We start from the raw sequence: 24,486 nt of genomic DNA, 5'->3' as shown, positions 1-24,486 counted from the left end.
AGGTGGTTACCCTTCCCTTTATATTTATGACAGGGTGGGTGGAAGGAGCTTTCAGAGAGAGGAGCCCTAGGTTCTAAACAGAACAGCCCTCGAGGAGGAAACTGAGAAAAGATAGAAAATGGGCCATGACTTAGGCAAGTAACTAACTGTGCCTTAGTTTACCCAGGTGTAAAATGGGGATAATGACATCGGTCTGCACAACTGGCATATTGTGAGGGTCAGCGTTTTTGTTAAGTATTTTGAGATCATTAATGGAGGGGTCTCTAACTGACAAGTGCTGTTATTGAATGTTTGTTATCAATGTCTTAGAACACTCTACTCAGAGGAAAATCTCTGTAAAAGTTTATTTCTGTAATGTCTGCATTTATCCTAGAAGCTTATGCCATATGCATTGAATTGGCAGAATGAAATATCGTGGAAAAAGAAAATGACATCAGTGCAAGATGATAAATTTCAATCATAAGCTGAAAACAGCTGCTGTGTATGAGAGGCAAGCTTGCTCCTTCCAAATTTAACTCACTGAGCTGACATTTAGTTACTTCTAATTTAAAATTTTTAGAAAATCAGTAGGTTTTGCCTGATAAGCTAACAGATGGCTTCGGCAAGATGACCAAAAAGCAGCATCCGTGGCAAACTGTAAGCTCTGGTTCAGTATAGATTCCGATGGCTATAGACTGACCCTTTTTGCTGCAGTGCTGATTTAACAGCAGTTATACATAGTTTTTAGCAAGGCAGTATGTAAGGACACCTATGTAAAATATTACGGTCAGAGTCAGCTGGGTGTCATGGTCGGCACAGTTTTACTATAAGCTATAAGAGCCTTCTCTTCAGAGATGACCTCCGGTTTTTGAAGACACTGTTTGTTGCACCAGCAAATAATTTTACCAGCTGTTCATCATCACAGGTGCAAGTAATAGAAGCTAAACATCTAACTACTTTTGTGTACCTGCCAGTCAAATAGACCTCTAATTCCCAGGATTTGCACTTGCAGTTAACTGGAGGCACAATTATTGGCTGGTGCAAAATGGTGACCATTGTGATGGCGGCTGGGATGGGGTCCAGCATGGGTGGGGAAAAATGAGGTAACTGAACTATAGTTTTAAATAGAATAATGCAGTAGTATTCTATCCAGTGATCTCAAAATAAACAGTAATGAGTTGTCTCACAAAGTACCTGCTTGATTTGGTACCTCTGTCATCCCCTTAAGGTCTATGGATGAAAAGCACTAAGTGTTTTTATGATGTTACATATAGGTAAATTTACCTGAGACCCAGAAGTCACATGACTTTCCCTCTGACGCTCCGTGAATCACTGGTATAGCCAGGAATATACTCAGAGTCCTGATTCTCAGTCCCCTTCTTTAAACACCAGACCACACCAAGTCACTACAGAAATCAGAGGCAAATTTTCTCTTCCTGTTGCATGGTGACAGGAGATTAATGTCTTAACATTGTCAGTAGGAGTTACATATATAAATCCTGTGCATCCAAATGGGACTTTGTCAAGCATTGCTTCCACTCCCTTGGGGAGAACACAAACTTCACGGTACACCCTTCAGTCCTTGTGAGGATTCCAGATCATTAATGTTCCTTTTATTAGTTGGTAAGATTTAAGCAGCCAGCTCACCAGCTTCAGTGGGAACGGAAGGCTCTCAGAATCTCTTTGAAAATCAGATACCTTCTCTAAGAACCTAACACTATTTACCTACATTTGAAAATATAGATCTTGTGAGTTGCTCACATTAGCAGAGATGGGCATAGAATCCAGGTGCTCTAAATCCTGGTCCTCTGTTTTAGTGGATAGACTATACTTCCTCCTGTTCTCTCTAAATATGATACGTTTTTGAAACACATTTGTGGGGCAGTGGTTAAGCCGAGTACTGAATAAATGTTGTGGCACCTTCCAGAAGTTCTAATTCACTACAAACACTTTTTTAAAAAGAGAAAATCTTATTTTTCTATGAATATTCAAAGAATCCATATTAAACCATATTTAATAAATGTTCTTTCCTGTGCTCTTCAAAATCCTGTGGCAAATGGCTGCCAATTTAAATATGCAACCCATGTTTTAATGACACATGAAAAGGATTTTTGAAATGATTGCAGTATGATTGAATTTCTGGTCAGTCATCCACAAGGCATATTGCAGCTAAATCCTGGATATGTTCCATACAGAAAACATGCAAGTCTTTTTTTTTTTACCAGCTGCTTCAGCTGCAGCCTTTCTGTCTGTCTCCAGCACCCACTTCACACTCTGCTTTTACAGGTGAAAATTTAAAACCTATAGATCCAGGAATTTAAATAAAAATCAGACCTGCTGGGTAATACAATATCTTGTTGATATTCTATAGCAGCCTTGCACTTATATTGGAGCATGGATTAGATGAGGCCTCTGATCATGCCAATGGGTTTGTGACCCTCCTAAGTGCAGAACCAAAAGGAATCAATACACTGCCTGTCCAGGTTACCAGAGGCAGAGAAGACACAGTGTATCAATGGATACAGAGGAACTACTATCACTTTTCATCACTTGCCAAGCACATTTCCTCTAATTTCCCTAATCAATAGAAACCTATGAAGTGTAATGAAGGACTGTGTGCATAAGTGCAAGAGAGATGTAACAACAGAAAGAGAAATGTACAGAAGGAAAATGATACAGAAAATGATGGCTCTCAGTAATTGTACGATTCATGACAGGTTTCATTTGCTCAAATTGACTGCGTTATGCAGACATATTTCATAATTACACTAAGAATACTTACAGTGAGTCTGTCTCAGCACAATTAGGATTATTAAAGAAGCATCTTCTAATCCTTTCTGTTATGCATACAGCTGGGCCCATGTTTGTCTTTTGTAAATTGGCTATGGAGCTTCCCGCACTACTTGCTTTTATTTTAAAACTTTGTTCAGGGGATTTCAGTGATGATGCAAAGGGACCGATTAATAGGCCTGGGAAATGACATCTGCTGTTTACCTACAGATTGGGTAGGACACAGGGACTAGCAGCACTGGCTTTTTCATCCTTCCTACTGCACCAGTGTACCTAATTCTTGCACAGAGAGAGACCACCTCTTAGGGTTTTATTCAGTCCTTGCTCTCTTCGCTGTGGCTACCAACAGGGGAGCCAGTTGGGCTGTTATCAGATAGATGCTTCTCCACTAGGAACTGGATTAAGACTCATCGATTTGTATCACATAGACTACCAAGCAGCCATCAGTTAGTACTGACCTTCTCTCATCAGTTAGTACTGACCTGGGGCAGGATTCAAACAGATCACTGTACTTTTTCATGGTAGAGAGGAGGTGTGACTTATTTGCAATGGATATAAAGGGGATTCTTTAATGAGGCTGCTGGACACAAGCAGACTCTGTGGTTCTCTCTGGCTTCCACAGTGGTTGACACACCCTGAGCTTCTTAAAGTCACCACACAGGGTCTCTCTTAAGAGTGAAGGGCATGGCCAAGGAGTTCAAGGAATTGAATGCTCACTCCACTACGGTGGCCTAATGGGGGGGAGACCTCTGTAATCTTCCCCATTATAACATCTCTACATCTTAGCACCAACTTGAGACCAGTCTGTCACTGGCTGCATAGCAGTAGGACAGGAACATTCAGAGGATGAAAATTATGAGTGCATTTTCAACTTTGCACAAGGAGTAAAATTATCCTCACCTTGCGAGGACTTGAAGGTGGGGCGGGGAAAAACTAAATATGGTAGATTGGGTTGTCTGTGGAGCCACTGAGAAGCCTGTTCAAATTACTTTAACCTAGAAGGAAAACCCTCATTGGCTGTCCTTTCCTCTGAGGGTAATATAATGCTCTTAAGCTGAGCTGTTCTATTTCTCCCTTCTTACTTCTTCTCTTGGAAATCTCTCTTTAGAGATATCAAACTTCCAGTGTTTGCTACTGCCATTTTATCCCATGAAAAATGTGTGCTGCCTTCCACCACCCCAACATCAGAGATGCTTCAAAGTCAGCGTTAATACTAGGGTTTAATGTCACAACAGATGTTTTGTTGTCCTGGCATGAATGATATATGCCACTCACTTGATGTGGCTCTGATTGCAGATCTTATACAAAGTGAGATAATTTGAGACACCATAAAGCAGCTGTTAATTTTCCTTTCAAAGTGAGAAGGATTATTCACAGTGGCAGAGGGATTCTCTGGGTCCCATACTAATTGTCTTGATTAACATGCTGTTCAGTTATTACAGGTGTAACGTATAATAGCTCTATAAGGTTTTCATAGCTTGGCCAATTAAAAATTGTCATTAATCCAAGAGCTAACGAGTTGTGCATCTTAATGCTGAAAGACAAGATGAGTTTTCCATTGCAAGTTTAAATCCAAGATCCATGTGGGGTGATAACAGTTCTGAATTCATATTGTACAGAGAATTTCCACCCATCGCTGTGCAGCTTGCCTCTTAGTAATTATAGGGTTCAGTGATTCATTTACAAGGGAGAGCAGGGAAGGGGAGTCTAATTGAAAATGAATTCTGTAGCTTCGACCCGTGCCCTGTTAACCTCCTTGATCTGTTTAGCACAGACCAGGTACATTTAATGAAGGGACACGTGTATGGCCTGGAGAGACACACCCCATGAATCCTGATGATGGCAGTTGGTTTAAAAGGCTCGAATGCTGGTGTGCAGGGGCAAGTGGCTCAGCAGGATAATGGACGAGCGGTGGTGATGTACAAATATTATCCTAGCTAAAGGGCATTGGGGAGGAAAGAGACCAGACCAGGGGCTTTTTCCCCCTACAGTTCAGTTCAGTGTGGCTGGTTATTTTCCAGGGAAAACTCCTTTTTCTCCCTCAGCCTGAAATGCCCTTCCTCTTCCTGTGGCCAAGAGAAAGCACTCTCCTCCTGCAGATTCCTTTGCAAACCCCCCTCTTTCCATCTCCCTTTCCATTGCTGATTTCCACTCCAGGCTGTTTTCTCATCCCTTCTTGCCCTCAGTTTGTGATGTTAAAAACACTAAAATATCTCTTGGCCAGATCTTGAACTCCTTATTCCCAGGGGTGAGTAATGACATGGACAAGCAATGCCACTGACTTCAGTGGGAAGGCATGTGAGTTACTGCTCCCCACTAAGCAGTTTGCAAGAACAGCATGGAGCACACTGTTTTGTTCTACCCCATCTCCCCTTTCTCCGGTTCCTTCCTTTGCCAAGGTTTAGGTTTTAGTTTGGTCTGATCTAATGAGGTAGAGTAGAACTATGTGTAAGTGGTGCAGCCGCACCCAGTATGAGCCCAAGGAAGAAGTAGCGACTCTGAGAGTCACAATTCCTCCCCTTCTCTCCCTTAACTCCTCAGGGCATGAGCCCTGAAAAAAGTGCAACTTCCTTCTCCCTTCGTGCTGGCTCGCTTTGGCCTGCAGGCACGCTGGAGGTGGAGCTTGATATACCCGGCCCACCCTAGTCATTTGCTGAGAGGGGAGGGGGAATACCAGCTGCTCCTACCTTCCCCCGCCAACCTGCGATGAAGGGTGGCAGGGATCCCAAACATGGCCATGGAGATGGGGGGGCGGATCTTCTTCCCCTGCACCGCCATGTGGTAAAGAGGCACAATCTGATCTTTTGAATGCAAGTTCTCCAGGGCAGGGAAGATGTGGATTTTAAAAAGAAAATCTCTCTAAAGCACTATACAACGTAAATTGTGCCGTGCTTAAGGGTGACTACTTCCTTGAAATGATTCTCTTCTGAATTCTCAATTCAAACAGTTACAGCAAACTAAATCTTTCCCGGACAGTAGGCAGACCTATATTCCTATGCTTTGATTAAGGTGTTTTGAAATGCACAGCAACATGGGGCAAAGCTGCAGAGCTGGGCTACAGGAGCCAGAAGATGGAAACTCTTTAACCAAGATCTGTAGCATTAAAGCATTCTTTGCTGTACCATGGGCAGAGAGTTTTGTATCTGCCAATATTGGTAGCAGTTAGATCGAGGAGGTTTGTTTCGTTTTGGGATATCAGCCTTTGCATGTCGTGTGATGTGGCAACATCATGACAAGAAATGGACGCAAACCATGAAATTTGGCTTCAGATAGGAACTTTCACAAAGCACAACGGAGTAAAGAAATTCAGATCCCGGATTTTTGTTCAGCCCATTATTGACATCATAGCCATGAAACAGGGATGTGTGCCCAGATTTTCTGACTAATTTGTAGGTGTTCACTTTTGGGGTTTTGTGGGAGATAGCACGTTGAGGCTGTGATGCTATGTGACATGTGGCATCACTGATGCAATTAAAACACTTCCAAGCTTGCTATTTTGAATCGGGAGACCAGGCAGGCCTGGGGTGTCTGCACAAGGAAATCCTCCAATAGAACAGCAATATGGTTCTCTGTGTGGTTGCGCAATAATGTTTCAAGGCATTTTGCTGATGAAATCAGATTCTTACTGAGCTTAATGCAGTGGAATTGATTTCTGTTTGCTAACCTATCATTCCCCTCAGTGGGGAAAAATCAATGTAGATCAATCACGTATGATTTTGCATGCCATTAGATCCCAGTTTAACCTCTGTAGTCTGCCCTCACCCCCCACTGTGGACCACACAGTTTGGAAGAAGATTGATTGCGTCAGATCATCTGTGCATGACCCTCTGAGCCACTCTGTGCTCTGTCTGATGAAATGTAGGGAATTAGTTTCTCACCCACCCCTTTTTTGTGGGTGGGGGGAGGCAATTTTATCCATCCCGGTTCTGGTTAACATTTCATCATGGGTCTAAATCAAACTGTGGGGGAATAATCTGTGATTCAGATCTTTTAGAAGACCTCTTATTTCTGTGTACACAGGACCTGTTGTGTTACTCACGGTGCATAGAGCCATATAATCCTGCTGAAATCACTACTGAAATGAATGGGTGGACTAAGGTGCTGTTCACAATGAGTAATGGAGCCTCAATATGGTACACAGATCTGAGAGACGAGTTTTATGTCCGGAGGATTAGCTCCCCCAAAGTCAGCGTTAACATCCCAATAGCTCCGGGGGCTGAAGAATTGTGTTTTATTTCATTGCAAGCATTTCAAAGATGACCTTCACCATAGTGTCTGGGCACCTTTTGTGTAATTTAGGAGTTCCCTGATCGTTCACATCGTGACCATAGCTCCTCCACTATTGCCTTTCTTTCTCAGTACTGCATTCTTAAATGAGATCCACTCCAAGAGCCACTGGGTTGGCTCCGCTGCTCATTTAGAAAAGAACCCACACAGAGAAATGAGTTGTGCCTGCCAGGTGGCACCCTGATTGGCTGAAGTATAAGGAGCGTGCCTTTGCACTTGTGAGTGATTGTGGAGGCAAAACTGCACCTGCAAAATTGAGACCAGCTTGAGAGTTCTTTTAAAGATTAAGCCTGAGAGTATTTTAACCTTGGCATTGGTATTTCCATGGTCTTGCTACAAAAGTGTGACCATCCCTACTTACGCCTTTTACTTACGGCCTGTATTCCATATTGCTGATGATGCATGCATTTCAGATGTCATTTAAAAAGACAGAAATGAAAAGAACTCCTTTTGAGCAATAAAGTTCAAAATCTAACAATTTCCTGAACTAGCTAAGACCTTTAGGCTATTGCTGAGCTTTTGAGCCAGTAAGCCTCCAAAACTGTTTTATATTGACATTTATACTATGTTAGTCAAAGTACGAACTTGAAGGTTTGATTGTTTAAATCCTTTCGCACTCAAAGCTTCGACAGACTCAGTGGGCCCTGAGATGGTGATTATCAAAAAGAGAGATGCCGAGGATCTGTTAATTGGCTAGATCTATGTCAAGTGTCCAGCAGCCCCGTTAGTAGATGCAACCAGACCGTAAGTCGTTCCCCTCCCCCTTATCCCTTTAATTTTTCTATTACCTTCCCGTGTTCATTTCATCCACTTTAACAGCATAAAATCTCTTTGATTCAGACCATTTTCTCCAGTTAATGGAATCCTGCAGCATCCCTTCTTCTTTCTTTATTACAGCCCCACAGCAGGCTGAGGGCATTGGGGACTATTGTACAATAACTCAGTCCCATTCCTGGTCAATGTGTAGCATCCCCATTCCATTGAACAAATCCATCCATGTCCTCTCTCTGTTTGAGGGACTTATGGAGGGGGGAGGCATGTTTGCAGTGAATTATTATCCCACACTTATCAGCATTAAACTGGATTTGACAACTCCTAGCTTGGGATTTGAATGATCTAAATCCTTCATTTGGCAGCCTGGTTTGCTATTATTTATGGTGCTTCCCAATTTATTATCATCTGCAGACTTGTAGTGCCATCAGCTGAGTGATTTATACAAATAACAGAAAGATGGGGGGCTCCCAGTGCTGAACTCCAGTCCTGAGTTCCTTTCATGGTTCTGCTGTTCTGCATGAGTCTATCTCGTAGGCATTAACCCCATTGTCCCCCTCCCTCTGTGAAATACTTTCTCAAATGCTTCCCACATCAGAACCATACCCAGTAAGATCGAAGGAGGAAAAAGTGCATTAAAGGGCCAGACACACATCCATCCACAGAGTCTTTGCTTGGTTAAAAGGTCCGGGCTGGTTAAATAACAAACAACAACAACCCAACAGGCCTTACGGAATGAGGGGGAGAACTGGCCAAATTAAATTCCATGTATATATCATAGGCCTTGGTCTGAGGATGCTGGCTCATGGGACCAGATGGAATTTGTTGGCCCCAAAGCTCTGGTTGTACTGCCAGAACAAGTATTATCCCCCAGATTCTCACTCCTTCCAGGAAACAGTCGACAAATGGGTACACCTAGTAGCGCTTACATTTCATGGGCCAAATCCACGGCTAGTGTAAATCAATGCAGTCAAAAGGGCTACATCAATTTACACCAAAGTGTGAATTTGGCCCATGAAATTTACGTGCCAGTAAGAGTATTCATTTGTTGCCTGTTTCTTAGAAGGAGTGAGAGTCTGAGGGGGATTATACCTAAAGAAATGCTGTGATTTTGTGCCTTAAATGTAGTCTGGGCAAGGTCTATAAGGATGGTGGTTGGAAACCAGAAGTTAACACAGCCCAGTATATAGGGTGATGCCATCCAAAGTTTCAACACAGAGTAAAGCAGCATAAGGGACAAGTGATGCCAGTGGCTTCCTTCCCCCATCACCTGAGTAATGGGTGACTCAGCATCAGGGTTGCAGAGAGTAAGTATGACTCAGAGATGAACAGTCTGCACTGGGTGTTCATTGAAATGGTAACTGGTTAAAGGCTTTTGGGGTGATACTGTGCATACCAGCTCAGAGGATGTTGTCTTTGGGCCATGTTTGATGGGAAATGGCTAATTTTGCAGTCGTAACACTGACTCAGCTGCGGGTCTCGGAGATGAAAGTTGCTGTTACCTGTCCCCTACTGCAACAATTCCAGTTTGATTATAATATGGGTGCACAGTAGAGTATCTGTCATCTGCAGATCTCAAAGAACTTTGGAAATATTAATTAATTCAGCTTCACAAAACATAACAGATATTATAATTCTCTGTTTTACAGATGGAGGAAACTGATGCACCTAGGGGGCTGAGTGACGTTCCCAAAGTCATGCAATAAGTCAGTGCCAGAGTAAACCAGAAAATGTTTCACAGTCCTAATCATTAGATCAATATTAATAAATGCAAAGTAATGCATGTTGGAAAACATAATCCCAACTATGCATATAAAATGATTGGGTCTGAATTATCTGTTACCATTCAAGAAAGATCTTGGAGTCACTGTGGATAGTTCCTCTGAAAACATCCACTCAATGTGCAGCAGCAGTCAAAAAAGTGAACAGAATGTTGGGAATGATTAAAAAAGGGTTAGATAATAAGACAGAAAATATCATATTGCCTCTATATAAATCCATGGTAGCCCACATCTTGAACACCGTGTGTGGATGTGGTCTCCCTATCTCAAGAAAGATCTATTGGAATTGGAAAAGGTTCAGAAAAGGGCAACAAAAATTATTAGGGGTATGGAACGGCTTCTATATGAAGAAAGATTAATAAGACTGGGACTTTTCAGCTTGCAAAAAAGACGACTAAGGGGTGATATTTTAGCGGTCTATAAAATCATGACTGGTGTGGAAAAAGCAAATAAGGAAGTGTTATTTACTCCTCATAACACAAGAACTAGTGGTCACCAAATGAAATTAATAGGCAGCAGGTTTAAAACAAACAAAAGGAAGTATTTTTTCACACAATAACAGTCAACCTGTGGAACTCCTTGCCAGAGGGTGTTGTGAAGGCCAAGACTACAACAAAGGGTTAAAAAAAGAACGAGATAAGTTCATGAAGGATAGGTCCTTCAATGGCTATTAGCCAGGATGGGCAGGGGTTGTGCCCCAACCTCTGTTTTCCAGAAGCTGGGAATGAGTGACAGGGGATGGATCACTTGATGATTACCTGTTCTGTTCATTCCTTCTGGGGCACCTGGCATTGGTCACTGTCAGAAGACTGGATACTAGGCTGGATGGGCCTTTGGTCTGACCCAGTATGGCTGTTCTTATGTTCTTATCATGCTCCCTCTCTTTTAACATGACAGTGTTGTATTGATCAGACCTATCAGGTAGTTACAATGGGACTGCCCTTGAAAAACTACAAGGCCCAACCACCATCTCTCTTAATATCAGTCGAAGGTTAGGGCATTGTGAAACAGGCATTATTGCTGATTTGAGTATGCAGTGCAATACTATTAACAAGCAGTAATTCCAGTTTCTGTACTTGTCAATCCTCCTTCCTTCCTGGCAGTTCATCCTAATTTTGCCTCCTAACCCAGTTTGCCACCAGCATGTCTTTGCAATAGTGTGTAATTTTTTTTCAATGAGCTGATTAACAAAATCTGATCATTGCATTATCTAATAAAGATGAAGGCTGGTGAATGAGCCAGCTACTATAATACATGTAAGCTCAATTGGAAAGGATGCTCTCATCAGCGATCTTTTCCCCCCCAATGTAAACTGTGAATCCATTTTTATTTGAGCTCTCGGCATAATGAACTTTACTGTTAGTTGTGCAGAATGTTCCTTTATTTTTCTTTTTATGTGGGCAAATCCACATATAGATGTGCAACTCTTACCAACCTCAGTGGAATTTGCGCACACCTATCTGTGGACATACATTAGTCTGTACTATTTCTCCCTAAGGCTCCTAGTGAAATCCAGTGGGAGTTTTGACATTAGCTTAAATGAAAACAGGATCAGGTCCTTAAATTGTGGCTTCACAATACCTGGCATATAGATAAAGTGACCAGTTCTATTCCATTGTATTCTGCATAGGCTTTTATATCACACTCCTCACCATAGTATCTGTGTGCCCTCCAGTAGTGCATTAAGAGACGTGGCTACACATCAGTCACTTGTTGTTTGTTCTCTCATCTTCTCCCCAGAGGAGAAGCAAGTGGAATGGAGTGTCTTGTTTTGGGGGGATTTTTTAAGTACATTAAATATACCTGTTGCTGGGTGTTTATATTAATCAAGGCAAGGACAAAGAAATGTGCCTTGCCCTTGGTGCAAAAAGTGGTCAGGCTTCTGAGAGCCCTTAGTTCCTGGGGGAGCTCAGTCCACCATGTCAGACCAAGCTCAGAGAAGGTTCTGTCTCCCCCAGAGCTGAGCTTCACTCTTATTGTGAAGAGTTGTGTTATGCAGAAGAGTTAAGTTGTTGACCACGGCCTTCATCCTGGAGCTATAGACAGTCTTTTAGGTATCCTGGGTCCAGGCCACAGAATGCTTTGAAGATAAGGATGAGACCTTGATCTTGATTTGAAATTCGACGGGAAGGTAACGTAGAGGGTGCAGGAAAGGTAGCCTCTTCGTAGCCTCTGTTGCTCAGGAGACATGCTGCAGCAGTCACATCTTCTGTTGGGTGATTAATCCATATTGTCCTTAATATCTGCTGTGAACTAATATGATGCAGGGATTTGCAGTGATCAGCACAGAGTTTAGAAGCAGCTCTACATTGCAGACAAAAGGGTATATGGGCAGTCTCAGAGGCCCTGATCATGGCTGGGGGCAAGGTCTGCCTGAACCGCAAACATGAGTGTCTCACCCTTCCAGTAGCCTCAGAAATGCTTAGCTTGATTGTCCTCTCTGGCGACTAGGATCAGAGAGGAAGGAGACTCTCCTCCCAATTCTTTCTTCCAGCAGTGAGACCGGAGGAGGAGACACACAGAAGGCCCGTGCAGAGCCCATCTGGAAAAGAACTAGCACGTGAGAATACATTCCTCTGGGTTTTGGTACCAGATCCTGAGTTATTCCAGGGTCAGAACCATAATTACCCTAGCAATCAAATGAAACCAATTCAGTGCTGCCATCTTGGAGTTCATGGGCCTGATTTAATGTGCTGATAAGCACTCTCTGGTTCCATTGAGTTCAATGGGAACTGGAGATGCTTGTCCTCTTATTGGATCAGGCCTTCTGAGAGGTGTTGAGCACGCTCAGCTCCCACTGATGGGAGTTAATTCACCAGCTCCTAGTTACAGCAATTGGATGCAGGACCGGGCTCCACGTTGGGACAGTAACAGCACACAAGCCAGCCTGCATCTCAAGAACAGCCTCGTCTTGCTCCCATTTCAAACCACTGGAAGTTTTGCCATTCGTTTCATGGAGAGCAGCATCTGGCCCTAAGCAAGGATTCTGGGTATGCTATGCAGAAGAGAATTAATGCTATGGCATTTGTGGTCCACACTTTCCTCCAGCGAAACAGAGGTTCCTTCCTAGTCTCCATTACGCTATGGAAGACATGGCCAAACTGCTCCATTTCAAACTGGGCTGCTCTGAGAATTCAAATCTTCCCATTAGCCTCCATCTTCCTGGGGGTTTTCTTTAATAACTGGTTTTATATATATATATATATATATATATATATATATATAAAGCAGCAATACAATTTTATCAGAAAAATGGTAGATATATGTATGTGTGTATATATAAAAATTTCCCATTTTTCTGATAAAATTGTATTGCTGCTGAGGAAATCAAATCCAATCTTCAATATATTTAGCATGAAAGCAATAACGAACATTAATGCACTTCAGAAAGGAGAGAACTGCAGGCTGGTATAGCCTGCTGCTTGGAGAAGGAAGGATCACCATGGAAACTGTTTTCTTCAAATTCCATGCACTCCAGGCTCCGAACATGTAGGAAGCAAGGAAAAGAAGAGGAAGGAAAAAAACCCCTTATATGCCTTCTGTTGTCACAAAACTGCTGTAAGAATCTTAGGAGGAACAGCTATGAATTATTGATCACATGAATATGAATATATATGAATTCAAATTAACAATTACACTGTGCTGGCTTTTCAATGAAGTTTGGGGTGTAATAGCAGGCAGGCAGTTGAATCGGAGAGGATTGCTTAAGAGCATCACAAGTTCACCAGGAAACATCTTTAAAAAACAGCTAACATGCTATACTGTGCTTGTTAAAGGAGTGGAAGATATTTTCATACCGAACACTATAATGATTTTTCACTTGGAAATACCTAGGACAGAGCCTGATCTAAACCCTGCTGAAGTCCATGGATAAACTCCTGTTGATTTCAGTGGGTTCTGTATCAGGCCATGATAGATTTGACTATCTAAGGTGTGCCTGTCATCTTTACATCGAAGTGAAAGCAACTAGTCACACAGAATGGAAGCTGCTGCCACCTTCTTCCCAGTTTACTATGAAGAATGCCACAGATGTTTAATTATATAGAATGAAATGCATATTGAGCCAAAAACCTTGGCTGATATAACTCTATTGAAATCAGTGGAGTTACACCAAGTATGAATTTGGACAGTTATAAAAGAGGGATTATGATTTTTTTATTCATTATTGGGGTTTTTAGGTGATAAAGCTGTGTTGTGAGCCGTGGACCATTATTTAAATATGCGTGAAATCCAAGCAGCAGGTGTGTAAGTAAACGGATAAACCAAGAAAAGTCCAGCAGATTCTATGGCCAAGAACTCCCTCTGCTACGCTCCCACAGAATAAAGCAACAAAGTGGCCAGGGTGATTTCTTATGCCCCAGGAGCTGAGTATGGATTTTTCATAGATTCTGGCCCCAGATGTTTTAAATAGTTCTGCTGACAGGGTAATCCATTAGGTAGCTGGATGCTGTCTGAAAAATTTCTTGCTGCAGCATTGGAAGTTTTTAATTCATTAAAAACTAAATGGCTTAAATGTAATCAGCAGCAGTTGATGGAGAAAATTTAAATGGTGAAAAACAAATACAGTTCCAAGTGGGTCATTTTAGAAGGGAAAAACATCTAGATGCAAGGGCCTGGTTAACTTGTTCCTGTGGTCACCTCTAAAATTTCTCCAGTTGCCTTCATATAGCTAATGTTCCCATGCTATTCACAGCATTTTCCTCAGCTAACCCCTATACTAAGGGTAGGGAATGCCATGAATACCATAGTTGTCAGTTGATGATCAGTGGAAAAACTAGGAAGTATTGAGGAACATCCGCTGTATGTGTTAGTTATTGCCCTAGAGACCTGGGTTCGGACATCTTATCTTTATTACTGTGGACATATTTGATCACTCACTGTATGATTAGGGCACTATTATGTATGTTACTGTGTTCCAGACTAATACTTAGCTAGAACTTTCCCAGGCAAAAAGTTCATGACTTTTTTTATGGTGCTTGCTTTGAGTATGGATCTAATTTACACTTTATTCAGTTTTTTTTTCATCTGGAACACTCCTAGGGAAATGCAAGGCTTGACTTTCTGCCCATATTTTAATGCATTAGAGTTGCTAACTTCCGTGAGAAGCACATAAATTAGGAAAAGAGTAAAAACACTGGACAGGATGGTTCGCAGTAAAATATGTTTAGAAATTGACATGTTTATAACTATGACATTTTATTTAAACTGAAGACTTTAAATATGTTCCAAAGATGAAATCACCATAAAGGAAAAGGGCTATTCTAATCTGAGATGGGCCCACACCACAGATCCAAGTGTGGTTCAAGCACAAGCTTCCCCAAAGTTTGTGTGTTCATGTTTCAGTTGTGAAGTCTAGAACTGGCTCTGGATGTCATCAGATACGAGAGATTAGGGAAATATAGCTGTTTCACTTTGCAGGGGCTCATACAGACATTTTCCCCATGTTCTGTCCGCACAGCTTGGCATGTATCCGAAACCAAATTTTACTTCAATATGCAGGTTTCAATAAACCCCAAATTTTGAAGTGCAACTTGGTCAAAATCACTGAGTTTATCCTATTTTCTTGTTAAAGGGGGGAAATTACAAACTCCTACCAGCTCTTGACACAAAAGCATAGCGGTGTCGTTAGCAGTTTGAGCTGAGATTTGTAATTCAAGTAGGAATTAAGGGCTTGATCCATGGAACATTGAGATCAATGGATATTGGACCAGACTCCCAATCCCTTTGTTTGGTATTGCAAAAGAGGGCCCAGGTTCTATAATAAGGTCCTCAGACTTCTTAGCAAACCTGGACTGGGTTGTGAATTTGTAAAAAATCTGAAACCAGGTGAGATTTTCATGGCCTAAGGCTTTCATTGCAAACATTTAGCAGATCACTAGTAATCATCTGCATCATACGTTGGGATCCCAATTTAATTTCCTTGGTCTTTTTGATCAGTAATTAGAACCTTTCTGTAAATAACTTAACCGCTCTGGAAATGAACCAGATCAGCTGGATGTTTTGTGAACTTTGGGCTTTTGCTTGTTTTGTTTCCATGCAGCTGCCTCTGGGAGAGCCTAGCCATTGTCCCCCTTATGTAAGCAACTTTTATGGCACTGTCCAGTCCTAGCCAATCAATTAAACAAATGCAAGGCTAAACAATGGAGTTATTTGGTGGGTCATAGAGAGCTACATTTTGCTCAGTGTTATTTCTCTAATAGCAGTTTTCTTTGAATGACAAAAACTTTCAGTGTGTCTCTACTGTGGGGGCAGCTTCTCAGCAGCTTGAGCCAGTGCTGGAAATACACATGAAAGAGTGAGCCATGTACACAGTACTTCGTCTATGGCTGAAGTCTGTGGATAAAGTAGAATAGTCTACAGCTCAACCCCTGCCCTGCATGATTAAGGTCTCTAGCCCTGCATGCATAAGGGTGAGAGACTGCAAGGAGATTATGGAGCAGGGTCCTTGTCCTCATCTGAATGCAAAGCCTGCATAAGGCCAACCAAAAGAGGGTAGAAAAGAGGAAAAGATTTAGCCCTTTTATATCATTATTGATTATTTTATTAATCCATCACCATTTATTCTGATGCATTCCTGCCCTCTGATTCCACTCCCACAGCTCTTTCAGATCCCCTATCAGTGCCAAGGGGCAGGGTTGAGTGACAGGGAATTTCCTGTACATTGTTACATATCCTGAAAACTACCAGTATCCATAAAAGTCATTATACAAGAATGTAAACCCAAGGCCAGAAAAAAAAATTCCCTCTAAATCAGCTCCACAGTGCATAACGTGTTCAAGTAACCTGGACATTCCTGGCACTGTTGCATCTATCTCACCACTCCCAGGTTCCTTATAAATCTTTGACAGGTCTAGGCAAGGCATTTTTTTTTTAACCTTGACTCGCCTGTTTCTATCCATCAAAACTAAGTAATGATGAGAGAATCACTCAGGAGGTTCAGGGAGGTCATGCTGCTCGTGTGTAAGTAATTTTGTTGGGTATTTTATTGTTAGTCAAGATGCTGTGCTGGAAAGGGGAGCTATACACTGTGTAGGGAAGTGTTAGGGCACCATACAGAAGGAATTTGGTCACTTCCAATCTGGGTTGAATATGAGCTGGTGATCTAAAGTCAAAGGCTGTGTACTTTATTATCCGTTCCCTGGGCCATCCAGTCCCCCTGTAGCATCAACATTAAATACAGTAATAGATTATAAACCTGTGTTTTAGGGACTTTTGCTGGAACTGTACAAGGTTAGAAAGGAGGATGGTCTTGCAGTTAGGCTACAGGACTCAGCTGGGGAGATATATATTCAAATCCTGATTTTTTCCCCCTGCCCCCCCGGCTTCCTGTGTGACCAGGAGCAAGTCACTTGGGGTTTGTCTATACACACAATTTGTATCACTTTATTCTGGTATAGTTAAAGTGATATAATCCCTATAGTGTGGACAGTTATACTGGGATAAGATGCCATACAGTTTATTCTCATAGGGGATGGGAATAAGCTATTACCAGTATAACTGCATCCACACTAGGTGTTCTACTGGTATAACTATTTTGGTTTTAAAAAAAAAACACCTTACCTCTAATTGTGGTAGTTAAGGACCAAATCTCTGTGTCTTGCTTCCATATCTGTAAAATGCGGATAAGAATTGGCCTGTAGCTCATTTATCTAAGATACTTAAGGTATGAATAATACATATTTGAAGCGAATCAAGATCCATTCACAAATGTCTCCCTTACTAAAAAAGGATGAAACTTGTAGTAAATGTTGATTGGACCAAATAGTCCAGCCAGGTCCAATCATGTTATTTTGGCTTTCCACTGGTGTAAATGAGAGTAGAGTTTGGCCCTTCTGTATTGAGGTTCATCCCTTTTGTGAAAGTTGGTAGCAGATGGTTAAAATCTTAATGACAGATTTTACTACCCACAACTCCAGGCTGAAGCAGAAGGGCTCCATATAATGGAATAGAAATGCTTCACCTTACTGCTTTCCAATTCAGTGCTGGCCAGGCCACTGATAGATTTCTGTGTGTTCGGAGGGATGCGGTGTTGTCTACCATAATCCTCTTGGGTTTATTTGCTGCAGTGCTGGCTCTGTGTGCAATGAAATATTATCCCTAAATCTATTCATGGCAACCCAATGTTATAAATGAATTAAGACAAACTTTAGAAAGCACTCACATGTCATTGCAATTATGCTTAATGCTGGAAAGACGGGGCAATATGGGGAAGATGTGTGAATATTAATAGAAGCAGCATGGAGTTCATTACTCACCTGCCTGCTGCCATCTGGATTGTCACAGCTCAGCAGACATGGTGGGCTCTTCGCACATTATCAGGGAGTGATTGGATCCTAAAGTGAATGGAGGGATCCCTATGAAAACATAAAACAGTGGACACAATGAATAAATTGTAGATGGCCGTGTGTCCCCAGCACTGTGAAGGGGCAACGAACTCCCATCAGGCACATTCCTGGGTGATGGATAGGAAACCGTAGGACAGCTGTGAATATCCAGTAAGTAGTCATGGCATCTCTCAGCAGGGCATGGTGGGGTAACTGGTGGCACAGCTATCTCTGTAAAATGCCACATAGGCCCGATTATGAGGACATTAAGGTGAATAAAGACCACCTTAAAATAAGACTTGCTGGGGCTGGTAGGATTTGGTAGCCTTGATAAGCAGATCACCTAGAAGGGAAACTCCAATTACAAACCAGTGGTGTCAAGCCTGGACAGCCAACCTGTAAAGCTTGTCCAATAAGATATGCCCTTTTGAAGTTATGTCCATGTGAAGTGTACCTCAGAGAGCAGGGTCATTCCTCACAAGCTACGTGCAACAGCCTTACCCGACTGTTGTAACTGGGCAAGGGCTCCGAAAGTTAAAGATATTGGTAGTTTGGTCTTTGCAATGATCGTGGACTGAAGATGACCAAGGGGAAGGCCAAAGACTCGATATATGGACCGGATATCAGTGGACCTTAGAGAGACCAGTATGCATGACAGCTAGGTGTACATTCATGTGTTTTGGAAGAAGTCTATAAAAGCCGCTGACCCTGAATAGGGAAGTGTCAAGAAAGAAGGTCTTGTGTCCCCAGCCTTCTTCCACACTGGAAGGCTTTTTTCCTGTTTGTTACTCATGGACCATAATCTGCCCTACATTAATAGTCAAAAGCAAAGGAGAGATGAACAGAAAGGTGGGCAGAAGACTATAACACAGTCTGAGCAGTAAGGACTATAAATGGTGGTTAGTCCACCAGGATGAGCGAGTGCACATCGCATGGAATACATGAGTGAGATACCAAATTTGGCCTTTGTACAGAGGCCGGTGGTAGTGGGTCAGTGTAGTGAAGCTAGAGCCTGAGACTAACCCTACCTGTGGCTGTTCTCTTACATCAGCTGCTGGAATCCCTTCCTCATTCTAGCCAGATTGTGGAGATCTAAGTTATACTTATGTTTTGTAATGACAGGTTTGTGGTTAAAGCACTGGAGTCGCTAGAGCTACAGGTGAATCTTCAGGCCCCAGAGTTAATCTGAATGTTGTTGCTTTTTTAAGAACATGTTGGTTGGGGTGGGGGAACATCCTGGAGTCACCATTTCAATTTAGTCTGGTAGAAACTTAATGCATGACTGAGGTGGACTTTGATGCTCTTCGGGGAGGAGAAGAATCATCTTGTCAGCCATCTAAGAGTCCCATTGGAAATGGTTTCCCAGTTTGAGTTAAGCCACCAGGCACCAGCCAGATCCTGGTAGAGGAATAAGGGGGAAATATCCAAACAAACTGGATTCTAGTGAAATGGGGTAAATAGCACTAAACTTGTTTAAAATGGGCCAGATTTCACCTGGTGTACATTGAAGCCATTGTGGTGTGTCAGGCCATAAATCGGAAGCAGTTTGGTCCAGAGACTGGCAAAGAACAGAGGCAGTTTATGTGGGTGTAGTGGCACCAGTCTGGGGACAAGATTAGGAAAAGAACTGATGCAACTAACATCTCTGACTTGAGATCAGGGGTGCAATATTTAAGCTGATTGAGCAATTTAGGACAATTAGAACCTGGAAGGGGGAAAACTTGCCTGTCTGAGATACCACTTAGAAAGCTACCTTTCTGGGTTTGCCAGAACTCTTAAGGATTTTTTTTTTTTTTGCTGGATGGCATCTTGATTCACATTGTAGAAGACATAGACAATAATCAGCATTCACGGTGGCTTCTGAAGTTCGCAGTTGTGTGTGTGAGAGAAAGAGATCCATGTATATTAGTACTTTCCTAGTATATATTTTGATTGTGTTTTATATGTTTGGGTCCAATTCAGTGCTGACCTATTTATTTAGATGTTTTTCACCTGGCTCAGCCTCTCGGTGCACTACAGTAAAACACAGATTTTGATCCAGTAAAGTATATGCTAAAAAACAATCCAGTGAGAGAAGCTTGTGTGGTATCTACAACCCATCTAGCATCCCTATTCAGGGCAGCACCTAATCACCTGCTTATCTTTAAACATTCATACAATGTATGTGTGTATGTACCCAATGTGTGTGCACATACATACATACATACATATAAGGGGTGTAGGTATACATTCTTATGAAAAGTGTATTGTTTAGACACACACACACATGCACGCACAGAGAGAGAGAGAGATTAGATAAATACGGTATGAAAAGAGAAATTAAAGTTCAATAAAACTGACTTGCACACAAAGGATCTGGATACCAAAAGCTGAAACAAAGTACCTTTCATTTTACAAGATGTCCTTTAGTCAACTGCTAGGTTTGAGACCGTATTCCTTCTCCCCCCTGCACTGTTTTGCCTTTGCTGAATGCTGCACTCAAAGACAATCCATGAAGACCAGTAGGGGAATAATCACAGTAGAATTAACCTCTGACATTCTTCTAAAAATAGTCCTAATAAATCCAATCATTGGTGGTTCTCCTGCCTGCTTTGCCTCAGGGGTAAACACATTGAGTAAAGCCTTTAAAGCATGGCTTTACCAGATTGTGACCCCCTATATAAGTTACTGGTTCCCATCTGTTTCCTTGTTTCTCACACATTAGGACAGTTTGCCTCAGTGTAATTTTGACCATGTCCCTGTTCATACACAACTTTTCTTCCGATTATTGCATCGGACTGCACCACTTTGGGGAGACTAGATAGCAATGGAGTGGAGGGAGTGTTTCCTTTACTTAATCTGAAGTACAAAACGGCTTCTGCAGTGGGCAGGGCAAACAGCACATATCTAAGGCTATTTTGCCCCGTGGCTTTGAATGGGGGAGAATGCAGTGGTGCCTGCAAGGTCCCCCATCCTCTGACTCTGCAGAGATGGAAACTAGCAGAGCTCCCCTAAGGTAAGAGGGAAGTGGAGGGAACACAGAAAAGAAAATATGGATCTGAATGAGGACACATTCACTTTAACCTCCACAGGATGTTTTGGGGGCTTTTTATTGAACACAAATAGTAGAAATGGGTCGTAATTTCAAAATCTGGATATAAATCTAGACCCAAATGTCTCCCAGAGTTTGGGTATGGTATTGCTTTGGTATAACACCACTATGAAGACCTAAAACAGTCACAAAATTTACTTCCAGACATGAATCCAATTCTTAGTGTCCCAAAACTCCATGTATTTGTGCCCATTCCTAGTAAACTGTGTTACAACATTCCACAAGCATATTTATATGCAAGAAGAAATATAAGGACTCTGGAAACTTCTCTGGGGAGACAAAGCACTGATGATACATTTTTCCTTAACTGCACAGAGAATGGTGTCTTATAGATGCCCATGAAAAGCCAGTCTGCAGTTACTTAAATTGCCTTTGTCTTCTTTTTTTCAGCTGACATTATCTCTACAGTAGAATTCAACCACACAGGAGAATTACTAGCGACAGGGGACAAGGGGGGTCGGGTTGTAATATTTCAACGTGAGCAGGAGGTAAGTGCTAGTGAATGCAAAATGCCTATTTTATCCTTTTAAAAGAAGCTTCCTGCTGCTTCCTAATCCTCACGTGTCACTCTTCCCCCCAGTTCTCTTCTGGCAACTAAAAACTGCAAATAGGCCATTAACCAAAATGGGACCATATGCGTATCAGAAAGCACCTTCAAAATGTTGCATTTTCTGCATCGTTTTACTTTCATTGCTCTTGTTGGGTACCTAATGCAAATTGGATCAAGCTGCCACGTTAGAAACTCCAGTGGTCCTAATTGTGTCATTTTGCCAAACCAAATAATGCTCTTTGAACTTTGCTCCTTTCATCCAAACTTGGCACCTTCTCATGTTCGCAGCCTTGTTTTGATTTGTACCAATTTGCATTAGCATGTTAGAATTCTGTAAACCTAATTAGCCGCCTTCTGATCTCAGTTTCACCCTTTTTTTACACTGATAAAAGGCCCCAGACGTCAGTGGAATTACACCTGATTTACACTGGTATCAGTGAGATCACAGCACAGCCTAGCAGTTGGTATAAGAGCCCCTACAATTTTAAGCCAGAATTGCCATTTCCCTTGTTGTTCTCTGCTCACACCACCAAGAACATGCACAGGGCCTTGTACTCCCCTTCAATGCAAGATGTGGAGGGAGCAGAGAAGAGTCAAAGAGGGCAGAAAAGTCTTTGTGGGCCAAGCACGAACTTCGTGACACCGCCCTCTTCCTGAGAGTTCTCTGTCAACCCTGCTTGGTTGAAGCTGTGTGGCTCAGAGAAAGGAGTGATGTCAGGTTGGTTAGGGAAGAGGATCATCTGCTTTTTGTGGTGTGATCCTCTGTCTCGCAATATTCCCCCTAGAAATGAATGCTCTTGAAGCACTATTTGCTTCTGCTCTGGGCTTCTCACAATGGGTGGGTGCAGGCAGGGCAAGCTAGTAGCAGTGCAGAAAAGCCCAAAGAATAGTGCAGTGGGGCAGCCCACGCAAGCTGTGAGTTTTTGGCTCAATTTGCCATCACTGCTCACAAGAGTCCCTTCGCTATAGAACAAGATTTGGGGTATGTGCCAAGAGCTGTGGGGGGAAGCTTGCACAGTATCTGGCTGTACTGTAGTGGGCTCTCGGCCTTGCTGGTGTGGGTCTGTCACTTCCAGGAGCACCAAAAATTCTCAGAGAACAGAATATTTCAAATTAAAAAAAAAAAAAATTCTGCTGTAGCATAGATGGATAAGAATCATCCAGGTGACCCTGGACATACACTTTACCTCAGAAAAGGCTTCCTGAAGAGCTTCTTGGTAGCTATGTATCATTTGTGGTTCATTTCTGCAGGACCCATATTTGCACAAGGCATTGAGTATGCAATTAAAGATCTCTGCATATGCTGTGGGTCCAAGAAGCACAGAATGTGTTTGGCAAATGAAAACTGTCACAGGCCCTTACAATCTGGAATATTTTTTCCCCTCCATTTCCAAAGCTGTCTGATGCTAATTGGTCTGGCACATCTTGTGCATACTTCACAGTCAGATCTGGATGGTAGCAAAGCCCCCTTTTGTCAATGTGTTCTGTTAAGGTGGAGTGGGATCTCAGAGGTCTGGCCATGATAAACTTTATAATCCAAAGACATTTTAAAGCCTATTTTAAGGTCTTACTCTCAAAGCTGTTTCTATGTATACAGTATACGCTGGGAGGGGCTGTTTAGTTTAGATAATATATACACACACCATCATCATCATTCCCAACAGTATTTTATTTCCTATTCTCTTTGTATTATTCTACTCCATTTCTTGAACTTTAAACTTCATTATGTGCCGCAGGGTAAATTCCATTGAATTCCTGCTTTACAGAGATATGCCATTCCTGGAAGGATGTTATAGGGCCTGGGTACATCATTTGAACGCAGAAAGTCAATCCATACAATAAAGTGTGTGCATTTCTATTCTATTCAGGTTCTTATATAGTGCTCATCACTGTAATATCTGAGAGTGTTTGGGAGCATTTAACTCCCTCGGCCTCACTCAGGGCTCCAAGGTGCTGAGCACCCCATGGATGTTCATGGGACTTGAAGGTAAACAACTCCTGCCAGGCTTGCCCAGAACCTTGCAGGACTGAGCCCTTTGCCATTTTATGCAGCGTTCATTCTTGCACAGATTGTTTCCTTTCCTTGGTTATTTTGTTTCTGCTGGATAGTCATAGATCTTTGGGGCAAATCCTGCTCACCTTATGCCAGTACAGAGCCCCACTGGCTTCTATGGGGTTGCTCTTGTGAGTGAGTCAAACTTGACTTGGCCCTGTATCTGAGCCATTATCTCTCCTCACCAATTTGCCTTGGAGAGAAATGATAGGGAGGATTTCATTCATTCTAGAAACAAAGCAAAACAAAGGCATCATTTCCTGCTCATATCATCAGCATGCAGAGAAACTGACACAAGAGGAGAATACATTGTGCCGGGAAGATCTCTTGTGTCGGCTTTGATATCTAAACTGTAATGTGTCACTGTAATCAGACATTTCCCATCTCTTAACAATCCACAGAGAACAAAAGAATCAATAGAAATTTTGTGCGCGCGCGCGCTCTCTCTCTCTCTCTCAAAATTCTTTTTATCCTTTTTTTTTCCTCACTCCTGCAGAGTAGAAATCAGCCCCATCGTAGGGGAGAATACAATGTTTACAGCACGTTCCAGAGCCATGAACCCGAGTTCGATTACCTGAAGAGTTTAGAGATCGAGGAGAAGATCAATAAAATACGATGGCTCCCGCAGCAAAATGCAGCCTACTTCCTTCTCTCCACCAATGGTATGTGACAATAATAATATATAATGCTTTGCCTTTCATCCATGGATTCCATGGAGCTTTGCCAGCATGGAAAAAATAAATCTTCACAATCCCCCCGCAGGACAGGTAAATATTATTTTCCCCATTTTAGAGCCGGGGGGAACTGAAGCATGGAGAGTTTGACTTGCCTGAAGTCACACACTGAAGCAATGGCGGAGA

The 24,486-nt window shown here is 42.2% G+C and overlaps 1 protein-coding gene across 4 annotated transcripts in view; it reads left to right on the top strand.

Moving 5' to 3' along the window:
• PPP2R2B (protein phosphatase 2 regulatory subunit Bbeta) overlaps nt 1-24,486 on the top strand; it is a 249,535-nt gene that overhangs the window by 162,984 nt on the left and 62,065 nt on the right. For 3 of the 4 annotated variants that reach the window (XM_073355745.1, XM_073355746.1, XM_073355747.1), the window contains 2 exons: nt 21,414-21,511; nt 24,123-24,288. In XM_073355745.1, the coding sequence (XP_073211846.1) occupies nt 21,414-21,511; nt 24,123-24,288 (264 nt within the window). Of the gene's footprint in view, nt 1-7,696; nt 7,801-21,413; nt 21,512-24,122; nt 24,289-24,486 lie in introns of those variants that run through there. The other variant, XM_073355748.1, reaches the window with a different exon arrangement.

Source organism: Lepidochelys kempii, chromosome 8, assembly GCF_965140265.1.
Source record: "Lepidochelys kempii isolate rLepKem1 chromosome 8, rLepKem1.hap2, whole genome shotgun sequence".
NCBI lineage: Eukaryota > Metazoa > Chordata > Testudines > Cheloniidae > Lepidochelys > Lepidochelys kempii.
The sequence above is the reverse complement of the archived record's forward strand: the minus strand, read 5'-3'. Positions and strand labels throughout refer to the sequence as shown.